This window comes from Pseudophryne corroboree, chromosome 9, assembly GCF_028390025.1.
Source record: "Pseudophryne corroboree isolate aPseCor3 chromosome 9, aPseCor3.hap2, whole genome shotgun sequence".
Taxonomy (NCBI): domain Eukaryota; kingdom Metazoa; phylum Chordata; class Amphibia; order Anura; family Myobatrachidae; genus Pseudophryne; species Pseudophryne corroboree.
Genome location: NC_086452.1, coordinates 419,417,706 through 419,433,967, shown reverse-complemented (window position 1 = coordinate 419,433,967; position 16,262 = coordinate 419,417,706). Strand labels below are relative to the sequence as shown.

Sequence of the window (16,262 nt, the reverse complement as noted above, 5' to 3'; positions counted from 1 at the left end):
CAGCCGCGGTAAGTCTTGAAACAGACAGGGACCCTGCTGAAGCAAGTCCCTCCTTAGAGGTAGAGGCCACGGATCTTCCGTGATCATCTCTTGAAGTTCCGGGTACCAAGTCCTTCTTGGCCAATCCGGAACCACTAGTATCGTCCTTACGCCTCTTTGCCGTATAATTCTCAATACTTTTGGTATGAGAGGCAGAGGAGGAAACACATACACCGACTGGTACACCCAAGGCGTTACCAGCGCGTCCACAGCTATTGCCTGCGGATCTCTTGACCTGGCGCAATACCTGTCCAGTTTTTTGTTGAGGCGAGACGCCATCATGTCCACCATTGGTCTTTCCCAACGGGTTACCAGCAAGTGGAAGACTTCTGGATGAAGTCCCCACTCTCCCGGGTGAAGATCGTGTCTGCTGAGGAAGTCTGCTTCCCAGTTGTCCACTCCCGGGATGAACACTGCTGACAGTGCTATCACATGATTCTCTGCCCAGCGAAGAATCCTTGCAGCTTCTGCCATTGCACTCCTGCTTCTTGTGCCGCCCTGTCTGTTCACATGGGCGACTGCCGTGATGTTGTCCGACTGGATCAACACCGGTTTTCCCTGAAGCAGAGGTTCTGCCTGGCTTAGAGCATTGTATATTGCTCTTAGTTCCAGAATGTTTATGTGAAGAGACGTTTCCAGGCTCGTCCATACTCCCTGGAAGTTTCTTCCTTGTGTGACTGCTCCCCAGCCTCTCAGGCTGGCGTCCGTGGTCACCAGGATCCAATCCTGTATGCCGAATCTGCGGCCCTCCAATAGATGAGCACTCTGCAACCACCACAGAAGAGACACCCTTGTCCTTGGAGACAGGGTTATCCGCAGGTGCATCTGAAGATGCGACCCTGACCATTTGTCCAACAGATCCCTTTGGAAAATTCTTGCGTGGAATCTGCCGAATGGAATTGCTTCGTAAGAAGCCACCATTTTTCCCAGGACTCTTGTGCATTGATGTACAGACACCTTTCCTGGTTTTAGGAGGTTCCTGACAAGCTCGGATAACTCCTTGGCTTTTTCCTCCGGGAGAAAAACCTTTTTCTGAACCGTGTCCAGAATCATCCCTAGGAACAGCAGACGAGTTGTCGGCATTAACTGGGATTTTGGAATATTCAGAATCCACCCGTGCTGTTTTAGCACTTCTTGCGACAGTGCTAATCCCATCTCTAGCTGTTCTCTGGACCTTGCCCTTATTAGGAGATCGTCCAAGTATGGGATAATTAATATGCCTTTTCTTCGAAGAAGAATCATCATCTCGGCCATTACCTTTGTAAAGACCCGAGGTGCCGTGGACAATCCGAACGGCAGCGTCTGAAACTGATAGTGACAGTTTTGTACAACGAACCTGAGGTACCCCTGGTGTGAGGGGTAAATTGGAACGTGGAGATACGCATCCTTGATGTCCAAGGATACCATAAAGTCCCCCTCTTCCAGGTTCGCTATCACTGCTCTGAGTGACTCCATCTTGAACTTGAACTTCTTTATGTACAGGTTCAAGGACTTCAGATTTAGAATAGGCCTTACCGAGCCATCCGGCTTCGGTACCACAAAAAGAGTGGAATAATACCCCTTCCCTTGTTGTAGAAGAGGTACCTTGACTATCACCTGCTGAGAGTACAGCTTGTGAATGGCTTCCAAAACCGTCTCCCTTTCGGAGGGGGACGTTGGTAAAGCAGACTTCAGGAAACGGCGAGGTGGATCTGTCTCTAATTCCAACCTGTACCCCTGAGATATTATCTGCAGGATCCAGGGATCTACCTGCGAGTGAGCCCACTGCGCGCTGTAATTTTTGAGACGACCACCCACCGTCCCCGAGTCCGCTTGAGAAGCCCCAGCGTCATGCTGAGGCTTTTGTAGAAGCCGGGGAAGGCTTCTGTTCCTGGGAAGGAGCTGCCTGTTGCTGTCTCTTCCCTCGACCTCTGCCTCGTGGCAGATATGAATAGCCCTTTGCTCTCTTATTTTTAAAGGAACGAAAGGGCTGCGGTTGAAAAGTCGGTGCCTTTTTCTGTTGGGGAGTGACTTGAGGTAGAAAGGTGGATTTCCCGGCTGTAGCCGTGGCCACCAAATCTGATAGACCGACTCCAAATAACTCCTCCCCTTTATACGGCAAAACTTCCATATGTCGTTTTGAATCCGCATCGCCTGTCCACTGTCGCGTCCATAAAGCTCTTCTGGCCGAAATGGACATAGCACTTACCCGTGATGCCAGTGTGCAGATATCCCTCTGTGCATCACGCATATAAAGAAATGCATCCTTTATTTGTTCTAACGACAGTAAAATATTGTCCCTGTCCAGGGTATCAATATTTTCAATCAGGGACTCTGACCAAACTACCCCAGCACTGCACATCCAGGCAGTCGCTATAGCTGGTCGTAGTATAACACCTGCATGTGTGTATATACTTTTTTGGATATTTTCCATCCTCCTATCTGATGGATCTTTAAGTGCGGCCATCTCAGGAGAGGGTAACGCCACTTGTTTAGATAAGCGTGTTAGCGCCTTGTCCACCCTAGGAGGTGTTTCCCAGCGCTCCCTAACCTCTGGCGGGAAAGGGTATAATGCCAATAATTTCTTTGAAATTATCAGCTTTTTATCAGGGGCAACCCACGCTTCATTACACACGTCATTTAATTCTTCTGATTCAGGAAAAACTATAGGTAGTTTTTTCACACCCCACATAATACCCTGTTTAGTGGTACCTGTAGTATCAGCTAAATGTAACGCCTCCTTCATTGCCAAAATCATATAACGTGTGGCCCTACTGGAAAATACGGTTGATTCGTCACCGTCACCACTGGAGTCAGTGCCTGTGTCTGGGTCTGTGTCGACCGACTGAGGCAAAGGGCGTTTCACAGCCCCTGACGGTGTTTGAGTCGCCTGGACAGGCACTAATTGATTGTCCGGCCGTCTCATGTCGTCAAACGACTGCTTTAGCGTGTTGACACTATCCCGTAGTTCCATAAATAAAGGCATCCATTCTGGTGTCGTCTCCCTAGGGGGTGACATCCTCATATTTGGCAATTGCTCCGCCTCCACACCAATATCGTCCTCATACATGTCGACACACACGTACCGACACACAGCAGACACACAGGGAATGCTCCTAACGAAGACAGGACCCACTAGCCCTTTGGGGAGACAGAGGGAGAGTTTGCCAGCACACACCAAAAGCGCTATATATAACAGGGATAGCCTTATAATAAGTGCTCCCTTATAGCTGCTTTATATATATCAAAATATCGCCATAAATTTGCCCCCCCTCTCTGTTTTACCCTGTTTCTGTAGTGCAGTGCAGGGGAGAGACCTGGGAGCCGTCCTGACCAGCGGAGCTGTGAGAGGAAATGGCGCCGTGTGCTGAGGAGATAGGCCCCGCCCCTTTTCCGGCGGGCTCGTCTCCCGCTATTTAGTGAATCCAGGCAGGGGTTAAATATCTCCATATAGCCTCTGGGGGCTATATGTGAGGTATTTTTAGCCTTTATATAGGTTACATTTGCCTCCCAGGGCGCCCCCCCCCAGCGCCCTGCACCCTCAGTGACTGCGTGTGAAGTGTGCTGAGAGGAAAATGGCGCACAGCTGCAGTGCTGTGCGCTACCTTTAGAAGACTGCAGGAGTCTTCAGCCGCCGATTCTGGACCTCTTCTGACTTCAGCATCTGCAAGGGGGCCGGCGGCGCGGCTCCGGTGACCATCCAGGCTGTACCTGTGATCGTCCCTCTGGAGCTGATGTCCAGTAGCCAAGAAGCCAATCCATCCTGCACGCAGGTGAGTTCACTTCTTCTCCCCTCAGTCCCTCGTTGCAGTGATCCTGTTGCCAGCAGGACTCACTGTAAAATAAAAAACCTAAGCTAAACTTTTTCTAAGCAGCTCTTTAGGAGAGCCACCTAGATTGCACCCTTCTCGGCCGGGCACAAAAATCTAACTGGAGTCTGGAGGAGGGTCATAGGGGGAGGAGCCAGTGCACACCACCTGATCTGGAAAAGCTTTACTTTTTGTGCCCTGTCTCCTGCGGAGCCGCTATTCCCCATGGTCCTTTCAGGAACCCCAGCATCCACTAGGACGATAGAGAAATATATATATATATATATATATATGTAGATTCTAAAGAATGGAGAGGCACTCTCCAGAAAAGATATCGCCGTATAGTGCAACAAAATTTTATTCAGGTATATTCATGGCTCTAGAACAGTCGACGTTTCAATTCACGTGCTGAATCTTTTTCCGGACAAGCCTACATCATATCATCATGGTATATATCCATACTAGGAGGCGATGAAACTGACCTCACCAATACTTATGGACATGTTGGTGTGTTGGCTCCCGTGAATAGGGGTGGCATCTTAGCCCCTCTGCATACATTGCCTTGCGTGGAGGCGCCTGTGGTTTTTTTGATGTCTATTAAGATTTATCCTACATGGGAACTACACAGAGAGTGTTGGTGAGGTCAGTTTCATCCTCTCCTAAGAACGGATACCGGATATATACCATGATGATATGATGTAGGCTTGTCTTGAAATAGATTCAGCACATGAATCGAAATGTCGACTGTTATGGAGCCATGAATATACCTGAATAAATTCTAATTGCACTATATGGAGATATCTTTTTTGGAGATTGCCTCTCTATTCTTTTGGAATCTACAAATATATAAGTGGACCCACCTTTATAGTGGACCTCCACTCGGAGCACCCCATTGATGAACTCTATTGATGTCACTGTGGGACATAAGTATATATATATATATATATATATATATATACATATACACACATACATACATACATACATACACTGCTCAAAAAAATAAAGGGAACACTTGAACAACACAATATAACTCCAAGTCAATCACACTTCTGTGAAATCAAACTGTCCACTTAGGAAACAACACTGATTGACAATCAATTTCACATGCTGTTGTGCAAATGGAATAGACAATAGGTGGGAATTATAGGCAATTAGGAAGACACCCCCAATAAAGGAGTTGTTCTGCAGGTGGTGACCACAGACCACTTCTCAGCTCCTATGCTTTCTGGCTGTTGTTTTGGTCACTTTTGAAAGCTGGCGGTGCTTTCACTCTAGTGGTAGCATGAGACGGAGTCTACAACCCACACAAGTGGCTCAGGTAGTGATGGCACATCAATGCGAGCTGTGGCAAGAAGGTTTGCTGTGTCTGTCAGCGTAGTGTCCAGAGCATGGAGGCGCTACCAGGAGACAGGCCAGTACATCAGGAGACGTGGAGGAGGCCGTAGGAGGGCAACAACCCAGCAGCAGGACCGCTACCTCCGCCTTTGTGCAAGGAGGAACAGGAGGAGCACTGCCATAGCCATGCAAAATGACCTCCAGCAAGCCACAAATGTGCATGTGTCTACTCAAACGATCAGAAACAGACTCCATGAGGGCGGTATGAGGGCCCGACGTCCACAGGTGGGGGTTGTGCTTACAGCCCAACACCGTGCAGGACGTTTGGCATTTGCCAGAGAACACCAAGATTGGCAAATTCACCACTGGCACCCTGTGCTCTTCACAGATGAAAGCAGGTTCTCACTGAGCACATGTGACAGACGTGACAGTCTGGAGACGCCAAGGAGAACGTTCTGCTGCCTGCAACATGCTCCAGCATGACCGGTTAGGAAGTGGGTCAGTAATGGTGTGGGGTGGCATTTCTTTGGGGGGACGCACAGCCCTCCATGTGCTCGCCAGAGGTAGCCTGACTGCCATTAGGTACCGAGATGAGATCCTCAGACCCCTTGTGAGACCATATGCTGATGCGGTTGGCCCTGGGTTCTTCCTAATGCAAGACAATGCTAAACCTCATGTGGCTGGAGTGTGTCAGCAGTTCCTGCAAGACGAAGGCATTGATGCTATGGACTGGCCCGCCCGTTCCCCAGACCTGAATCCAATTGAGCACATCTGGGACATCATGTCTCGCTCCATCCACCAACGCCACGTGGCACCACAGACTGTCCAGGAGTTGGCGGATGCTTTAGTCCAGGTCTGGGAGGAGATCCCTCAGGAGACCATCCGCCACCTCATCAGGAGCATGCCCAGGCGTTGTAGGGAGGTCATACAGGCACATGGAGCCCACACACTACTGAGCCTCATTTTGACTTGTTTTAAGGACATTACATCAAAGTTGGATCAGCCTGTAGTGTGTTTTTCCACTTTAATTTTGAGGGTGACTCCAAATCCAGACCTCCATGGGTTAATAAATTTGATTTCCATTGATAATTTTGGTGTGATTTTGTTGTCAGGACATTCAACTATGTAAAGAACAAAGTATTTAATAAGAATATTTCATTCATTCAGATCTAGGATGTGTTATTTTAGTGTTCCCTTTATTTTTTTGAGCGGTGTATATATATATGAATGAGATAATTGACGGCACTCGCCATTTATCTCTTATATACTATACCTGTTGGATGGTACCCAGCCCGATAACATCCAATCCGTGAGTACCAAGCCAGCCTGTTTATATATATATATATATATATATATATATATATATATATTTATAATCAGCCGACTGCCGCCCTCGTCCCACCTGTCCCTTCCCAGTGCATTCTCCACCCACCCCTCCCGCTCTCCGTCTCCTTCTATCCTGTTACTAATACATACCTCCTCTGCTCCCAGTGTTCCCGGTAATCTTAATGTTTATGGCGCTGTGTGCGCCATAAACATTAATATGATATATAGTGCGACCATGCGAAATTCCAAAAAGAACCATATACATAAAGTGTTAAATCACAAGCATTGACACACAATATAGGTAGCCATGATAAGGCTGAACCAATTTCAATGAGCCAACCAATGAGCCGGTGAGAAAGTGATGTCACCGGTTCTTCGTGAATCTGCAGCCTCCACTGTATGGTATTGGAGGGAACATTCTAATTGTAAAAAGTTGGCCGCAACCGGGAGGAATTATTGTGATGACTCTCAGGCAATCAGTAATAGCACAGTACCTATTGCTGGCATAGGACACTGTACAAACGACAAAGTCTATTTTTCTGGTTTGTGTTTGCAGACAGACTTACCTCCAGCGTACATGACAGCCAGCAGCAATGAGGATATCCAGGCTATTTCACTATAAGAGGCTCCAAAATATTCCTGGATTTCTTTGTAGAAAACAGTCACAGCTTTAGAAAAGGCATAGGAGAATCCCATTGATATAAAAGCTCCCAAAACGACCATCCACCCCCAGCCTCCATCTGGGGGGGTGTACCCCAAGTCTGGAGCCATTATAAAATGAAGACACTGTTTTCATAGACCTAAAAGACATTAACACTGAATTGTAAATATACTGTAAACATAGTATCAAAAAAAATTTTAAACATACTTTATGTTGCATCTGTGCATATTGGGGGTAATTCCAAGTTGATCGCAGCAGGAAATTTTTTAGCAGTTGGGCAAAACCATGTGCACTGCAGGGGAGGCAGATATAACATGTGCAGAGAGAGTTAGATTTGGGTGTGGTGAGTTCAATCTGCAATCTAAATTGCAGTATAAAAATAAAGCAGCCAGTATTTACCCTGCACAGAAACAAAATAACCCACCCAAATCTAACTCTCTCTGCAAATGTTATATCTGTCCCCCCTGCAGTGCACATGGTTTTGCCCAACTGCTAAAAAATTTCCTGCTGCGATCAACTTGGAATTACCCCCTTTGTGTAGTACATTTTCTACAGCTAATTGACAATACAAATCTTTATATACGCTAAATATTGGGTGTCGATCAAGAGATCGACAGTGTCTAGGTCGACAATGTTTAGGTCGACCACTATAGGTCGACAGTCACTAGGTCGACAGGGTTGGAAGGTCGATAGGGTTTCCAGGTTGACATGTGCTAGGTTGAAAGGTCAAAAGGTCGACATGAGTTTTTTGGATTTTTTCGGTGTCATTTTCTTCGTAGAGTGACCGGGAACCCCAATTAGTGCACCATGTCCCCTCGCATGGCTCGGCACAGATTACCGTTCCAATCGTAGTCCACATGGATCATTAAGTATGAAAAAGTTCAAAAAAAGGAATAAAATTGAAATACCCATGTCGACCTTTTGACCTGTCGACCTAGAAACCCTGTCGACCTTCCAACCCTGTCGACCTATAGTGGTCGACCTAAACATTGTCGATCTTCAGACCGGATCACCTAAATATTATGGTGGGGCAAAGCACCAGCCGCTGATACCATTATAATAGGGGGTGCAGCTATGACAAGGCTACAGGGGTCAAAAAGACAGAAGCCCAACTATCAAAAACTCCCACCCCTGCGTGGAAAAGCATTAAGGATCATCCTAACCCATGGTAAAAAAAAAAGTTTGGTACCCCCTTAAGGGGGAAATTTTAACACCAGTGGTCTCAGTAAAATTAATCCATTACACAACATTAGGACAAAAATATACAAATAAACAAACATTTTTAAATAAACTGTAATAGAATAAAACACTCCCCAAATCTACGTTCGCCACTTTCTTATGAAATAAAACTTTCTGTCACAATCTAATTGGATATTCTTTCTTTGTAATCTAAAAAAAAACTACTGTAGGTAAACTAGAGTTTTAAATAATTCAGCTTTATTTTAAATCTGTTATCAGCTCCGCAAAAGCTGGCAGCAGTTCTTAACATATTAAGGCAAAAGCACGTTTTGTTAGCTGCCCAACGAGAAGGATGGGGGGATTGATGAAAGCCAGGAAAATGAAAGGAGCTCATTGTTTGATACTTTATCTCTCTCCACTTTATCTCACTCCAAGCTCTGCTAAATCTGTCCCTGGGTGTGAAAACACATGGTATTTACATGCACAAGTTCCCCTTATCATATCAGATTGGTCAGCCTCCAACACAGTCCTGAATTCAATTCCCGCTGATAAGCAGTCACAATGGGCCTAATTCAGACCTGATCGCAGCAGCAAATTGGTTAGCAAATGGGCAACACCATGGCCCTCATTCCGAGTTGTTCGCTCGCTAGCTGCTTTTAGCAGCATTGCACACGCTAAGCCTCCGCCCTCTGGGAGTGTATCTTAGCTTAGCAGAATAGCAAACGAAAGATTAGCAGAATTGCGAATAGAAAATTCTTAGCAGTTTCTGAGTAGCTCGAGACTTACTCCTACACTGCGATCAGTTCAGTCAGTTTCGTTCCTGGTTTGACATCACACACACGCCCTGCGTTCGGCCAGCCACTCCCCCGTTTCTCCAGACACTCCTGCGTTTTTCCCTGACACGCCTGCGTTTTTCCGCACACTCCCTGAAAACGGTCAGTTTTCGCCCAGAAACACCCACTTCCTGTCAATCACACTACGGTCACTTTAACGATGAAAATTCTTCGTTCGGACCTGAGTAAATCTACTAAGTTTTATGCTAAAATACTTAGCGCATGCGCACTGTGTACCATGCGCATGCGCCTTTTTGCCTTAATCGCTCCGTTGCGAAAATCGGCAACGAGCGAACAACTCGGAATGACCCCCCCATATGCACTGCAGGGGGGACAGATATAACATGTGCAGAGAGAGTTAGATTTGGGTGGGGTGTGTTCAAACTGAAATCTAAATTGCAGTGTAAAAATAAAGCAGCCAGTATTTACCCTGCACAGAAACAATATAACCCACCCAAATCTAACTCTCTCTGCACATGTTACATCTGCCACACCTGCAGTGCACATAGGGGGTCATTCCGAGTTGATCGTAGCTGTGCTAAATTTAGCACAGCTACGATCAAGAACACAGACATGCGGGAGGACGCCCAGCACAGGGCTAGCCTGCCCCGCGAGTCAGTCCCTGCCCCGTCGCTGAAGTACAAAAGCTTTTGTACCTCAGGAGTAGCTCCCGGCCAGAGCAGCTTTTGCATGCTGGCCGGGAGCTACTCGTCGCTGCCCGGCTCGCAGCGGCCCGCCCACCCGCACGGTCCGGCTACGCCTGCATTGGCCAGACCGCGCCCACAAAGCGGCAGCCAAACGCCGCTGTGCAGCCCCCTCCCACCCAGCGACCGCCTCTGCCTGTCAATCAGGCAGAGGCGATCGATAGGCAACGACAGCCGTCGGTTGTCAGCCATGCTCTGGCGCATGTGCAGTTCAGGCCAGAATGACCCCCATGGTTTTGCCCATTTGCTAACAAATTTGCTGCTGCGATCAGGTCAGAATTAGGCCCAATGTGAAGCTGGGAATTACCATACAACACTAGATTTTACTGAGCATATTTATAGGGTACAGAGAATAATCTGCAATGTTGTTGGCCACGAGGTGCAGACGAGATAAGTCAAGTGGTTCTTATCACCCCTCAATATTCTATGTTTCTATGCTGGCATTCCGAGAGGTTATCACGGGTAACACCATTAATTGAGTTGCCCCTTTAAAAGAACCAAGATATAGAAATATTTAAAGTTGAATTGAGGTAACTTTATAAAGAGCCAGTAGAAAGGCTGCATTCAACTGCTTATATTAAAGCATGTATTACATGTAATGTGTCTATAGCAAAGCGCAATGGAATATGCTACGCTATATAAGAAGCTGTAAATAAATGAAATAAATAAACCTTAGAATTTACACATGGTAAATGTCAAATGTCTTGCTTACTTTCTATAAGTATGCGCAATGTTTTTGATATCACTATAAGAACGTTTCTTTGTTTTTTGTTTTCCTCTTCATTTTATTTCAGTCTAATACTGATGTAGGGATGGTGTAATGGTTAGCATTACTGCCTCACAGCACTGAGGTCATAAGTTACATTCCCACCATGGCCCTAACTGTGTGGAGTTTGTATATTCTCCCCGTGCTTGTGTGGGTTTCCTGCGGGTGCTCTGGTTTCCTACCACAATCCAAAAATATACTAGTTCTAGTAGGTTAATTGGCTCCCAACAAAATGAACCCTAGCATGAATGTGTGCGCGTGTACATGTGGCAGGGAATATAGATTGTAAGCTCCACTGGGGCAGGGACTGAATGCCAAATATTCTCTGTAAAGCGCTGCGGAATATGTGTGCACTATATAAATAACCGGTAATAATAAATAAATAATAATGACAGCAATTCCCTTAGAAAGGCTTATTATGAATTCCTCTATCTCCCTTCCTTCCTACAGATTGTAAACTCTTAAGGGGGTACACATGGAGAGATCCGTGCTTGCCCATAGCGATAGCGATGCGTGGCCCCTGGCGGCCCTATCGCTGACGCTAAATTTGGCATGTATGCATGCCAAATCTAGTTAGATCACTCATTTCACCGCTGGGTGACATGAGCGGCCCCTCCCGTTCCTCCCCCCTCGCTCAGCACACATCGCGCTGTGTGCTGAGTGGGCGGGAGAGATGTGTGCTGAGCGGTCTGTGCTAGATCACTCAGCACACATTTCCCCTGTGTGTACGGGGCTTTAATATCCTAGAGAGCAATACCACTTTGCATAAGTGCTGAAATCCTATTACTACTCCTTGTCTAAGCACTGCCTGCAGCAAAACATTTGAACTGATAGAGCAACAAGGGCCAAAGGTTCCTCACCCCTGCCATGTTATATGGTCATGTGTGGCACAACATGGCCCTGTTATATGGTCATGATTGGTACACTCCACGGACATAATCATGAACACAGTGTTGGCCGCTAGAGGGAACTTTTGCACCGGTGAAGAGACACAGGATAACACCAACAACAATTCCAAGACACAAAATGTATTTTTTCATCTGAATCCTAAACTTTGATTTCATTTCAAATGAAGCACAGATTATTCCAAACTGATCTCATATATTGGTTTATTAACAGTTACTTATATAGCGCGCACTTATTACGCAGCGCTTTACAGAGAAAATATAGTCATTACCATCAGTTCCTGACCCAGAAACACATACAGTACACAGTGGGGTTCATTTTTGTTTGGTCAGAAGGCAACTAACCTACCAGTATATTTTTGGATTGTGGGAGGAAACTGGGACATCCGGGGGAAACCCACGCAAGCAAAGGGAGAATATACAAACTCCACACATTTACATATATAAACTCCACACATATAATACCTTGCTCAGGAATTGAACACCTGACCGCAGGGCTACGCCACCCATGATGCCCAGTTATCTTTTAATCCATTTGCTAAGACTAGATCAGGGGGCATATGTAATAGGGTCTGGGATTGCCGGAGGCGTGGTATGGCAGCCGATAAGGATATTTTTTTTAAGCGCCAATCATTTACAAGGCAAAACCATGCCTTGCAAATGATTACCACTAAAAAAAAAAAAAAAAACAACATCAGCGATCAGCCTGCATCCAGCTTCCCGGCAAACCCAGACCTTATTACATATGCCCCCAGGTGTGGATTACATAACAAAGGTAATTAGATGTATGTGTGCACTTTTATGCAATTAGTTTATTTTCAGATAAGGGTTGCATCACTTTCAAGTGTTCGGTATTTATTGCAACCTGGAAACTGGGCAGTACATGCCAAAACCTGACCGTCACCAAAAAACCATAGAGGTGGCGCCAACAAGCGTGATATCGCATCGCTGCGGAACCTACGTGGCGCCTTAGAAAGATAATCTACAGAGTTTTGATTTTCAAGCCCTGTTTGTTAGTGGTTGTCCTGTGCCAGTGTTTCCACCTGTTGTAGGGAAATCAGATATTAAACTCCAGGGGCAAGGCCAGGGGAATAATTATGTGCCTCATGAAACTATAGTACAGAGCATCAGAATAAGCTGTCACTATAGCAATAAAGATAATAACAATTATAACCTTAATACTCTCTACTTTTAGGCTATGATGCTTTTCGGTTATACCGGTTGTCCTGGGGAAACGGCTGAGGTATTTCTCAGTTATACCCTGGTTACAGCCAAAGTGACTGTATCCCATCTGAATCAGAGAGGGCGTAATCCACACTAGCTGGCACTTGGGGGTATATTCAATTAGGGTCGGATCCATTCCTACATGCATTTGTCAGAATGGATCCGACAACCCCTATTCAATCTAATCTCAATTTGACTTTTAAAAAGTCGAATTGAGATGAGGGACCAAGAGGAGAAGGGGTGGGGGCGGGGGGAGCCGCGGGCAGACGGAGGAGAGCAACGCTACAGTAGCGCTGCAGGAGGATGTCAGACAGCTGCCCGACCTCACGGCAGTGTCCACCCGGCTCCAGCAAGCGTGACCTCACTTGCTGGAGCCGGATGGACGCTGCCGCGAGCGGCGCAGCTGTGAGACATCCTTCTGCAGCGCTGTGCTGTAGCGCTGATCTCCCCTGTATGCCCGCGGCTCTCCCCCGTCTCCCTGCGGCTGTCCCCCCTCTCCTCCTCCGGGTCCCACATCTCAGTCCGACATTTTTTTTTTAAGTCGGACTGAGATGGTCGGAAACTGGGCCAAATCCTGTCGAATTTGGCCCCGTTTCACTCAAAAGTACGTGAATCGGCAGCTATACCGGCGATTCACGTACTAATCGACAAGTCGAATTCCCAGACTTGTCGAGAAAAAACAGCTGGGATTGAATAGGTCGAATCACTATTCGACCTTAAAAAGTCGAAAACTGACGTCTTTTCGACAGACGGCAGTTTTCGACCCTAATTGAATATACCCCTTGGTCTGCTCCAGTGATCACGCTGAACAGGTTACAGTAAATGCTGAGCCACGTTATAGCTGCCTGTCACATGTTACTAATAAATACTTTAAATCAAATATAATAAGCCGGGACACAGGAAAGCTCTGGTGGCTTTCTGTGCACAAAGGAACCATTCAGCTGAATCCAAGACAACTTATGGCAAAAAGACATTAGATGGAGATGAGAACACAGAGTTTTAGCTGTCTGATCAGGGTGCCATGTAACCGCTGCGACCTCAGTGTCAGGTCATTATTGCACTGACTGCTCTGTTCTATGTGCCTCAATACACAACTGGTACGTAGATGAGACCCCTGCGTTCGGCATCCCGCCAGTCAGAATGCCGACGCTGGAATCCCAACACCTGTCAGTATGCCAGCCCGGGGAGGTTAGGGTTAGGCTGTGGGCGGGACGGTTAGGGTTAGCCTGCGGGAGGGAGGATTATGCTGCGGCCAGGGGAGGTTAGGGTTAGGCTGTGGGCGGGAGTGTTAGGGTTAGCCTGCGGGAGGGAGGGTTAAGCTGTGCCAAGGGGAGGTTAGGGTTAGGCCGCGGGGATGGGAGGTTAGGTTTAGCTGTGGGCAAGGAGAGTTAGGGTGAGGGGGGGGGATTAGGCTTACCTGCCTCCTGCACGCCGTCAGGATTTCAAGCAGTCGGGATGCCGTTGTCGGTATTCTGAATGCCGGCATCCTGAGTGCCCGTATCCCGTACCCAGCCCACACAACTAACCACAATAAGTGGCTGATTCTGAGATGTATGCTAACCCGATGTTTATATATTTGTGGATGAGCAGATCCGGGGCTGTGATAACGATTGCAGTGCCCCAAAAGCTGCAGTATGATTGACTGCTGGCGTTTGGGAATGGCGAGAGGCAGTGTTCTAAAAAATGGAGGCATTTCAGCAAGGATTCCCGGGTGGGGGGGGGGGGGGGGGGGCGGAAGCCAATCGCTGCGTCCCTAGACTCGGCTTCACTGGCCCCGGCAGAATGATTTCACCGGCCATCCCCAGTAACCTGAGAGTTAAGGGTACACACGGGAGATTTTTCTGTGTAGTGAGTGATCTAGCACAGACCGCTCAGCACACATCTCTCCCCCCGCTCAGCACACAGAGCAATGTGTGCTGAGCAAGGGAAGGGGGGAGGGAGGGGGGCGGGGGGGCTCATTTCACCCAGCGGTGAAATGAGCGGTCTACTAGATTTGGCAAATCTAGAGCCGGCTATAACGACGTGTAGGCACCCTACACACGGAGCGATGTGTGCTTAATTTCTAAGCAATCTGGTCAGATTGCTTAGAAATTAAGTGAACATCGCTATGTGTGTACCCCCCTATACTATGTATCTACTGTATCAGTCTGTCTGTCTATCTATTTATATTAGTGGCCCTCAACACTCTTTTTTTATTGCACACATACACACACACACACACACACACACACACACACACACACACACACACACACACACAAAGTATCTTCTATATATTGTATATACAGTATGTATAACTATGTACATGACGTGATATTTATCACATGATATGTATGTATATACAGGGTGAGTATCCCTTATCCAAAATGCTTGGGATCAGAAGTATTTGGATATCGGATTTTTCCATATTTTGGAATAATTGCATACCATAATGCATAGGTTCTCAAACTCGGTCCTCAGGACCCCACACAGTGCATGTTTTGCAGGTAAGCCAGCAGGTGCACAGGTGTATTAATTACTCACTGACACATTTTAAAAGGTCCACAGGTGGAGCTAATTATTTCACTTGTGATTCTGTGAGGAGACCTTCAAAACATGCACTGTGTGGGGTCCTGAGGACCGAGTTTGAGAACCTGTGCCATAATGAGATATCATGGTGATGGGACCTAAGTCTAAGCACAGAATGCATTTATGTTTCATATACACCTTATACACACAGCCTAAAGGTCATTTTAGCCAATATTTTTAATAACTTTGTACATTAAACACAATGTGTGTACATTCACACAATTCATTTATGTTTCACATACACCAGGGAACTTTTTTACCTTTTACCCCAAAATATATTTAGATACGCGCAGGGCCGTCTTTTTGTATGGGCTCAATGGGCTCTTGCCCAAGGGCCCCAGGAGTATAAGGGCCCTAGGCTGATAGCTGAGGGTCCCCTCTTTCCAGAGGTACCAGATTTTTTAAAATCGGCCATAGGGAACCTGAGATATCCGACTTCAAAGCAGTGGTCCCCATCCAAGCCTGATAATTACTCTTCCCAGCCAGATATCTCAGGCTCTGTATGACTTAGGGGGATATTCAATTTGGCCCTGGGTGCCGGGTGATAAGTATCGGCCGGTGGGGGCTATTTAATTGGCCCCGATAAGCCGGCGCGTGCCGCGGCTTATCGGGGGTTTTGCTTCACCTGCCTCCGGCAGGCGAAGCAAAAATAAGAATTTACTTACCGATAATTCTATTTCTCATAGTCCGTAGTGGATGCTGGGACTCCGTCAGGACCATGGGGAATAGCGGGCTCCGCAGGAGACAGGGCACATCTAAATAAAGCTTTTAGGATCACATGGTGCGTACTGGCTCCTCCCCCTATGACCCTCCTCCAAGCCTCAGTTAGGTACTGTGCCCGGACGAGCGTACACAATAAGGAAGGATCTTGAATCCCGGGTAAGACTCATACCAGCCACACCAATCACACCGTACAACTTGTGATCTGAAC

The 16,262-nt window shown here is 46.9% G+C and overlaps 1 protein-coding gene across 1 annotated transcript in view; it reads right to left on the bottom strand.

Annotated features, from left to right (window-relative positions):
- LOC134958374 (monocarboxylate transporter 2-like) overlaps nt 1-16,262 on the bottom strand; it is a 136,585-nt gene that overhangs the window by 112,529 nt on the left and 7,794 nt on the right. The window contains exon 2 of the mRNA XM_063940927.1: nt 7,058-7,291. Within this exon, the coding sequence (XP_063796997.1) occupies nt 7,058-7,262 (205 nt within the window). The 5' untranslated portion in view covers nt 7,263-7,291. The remainder of the gene's footprint in view (nt 1-7,057; nt 7,292-16,262) is intronic.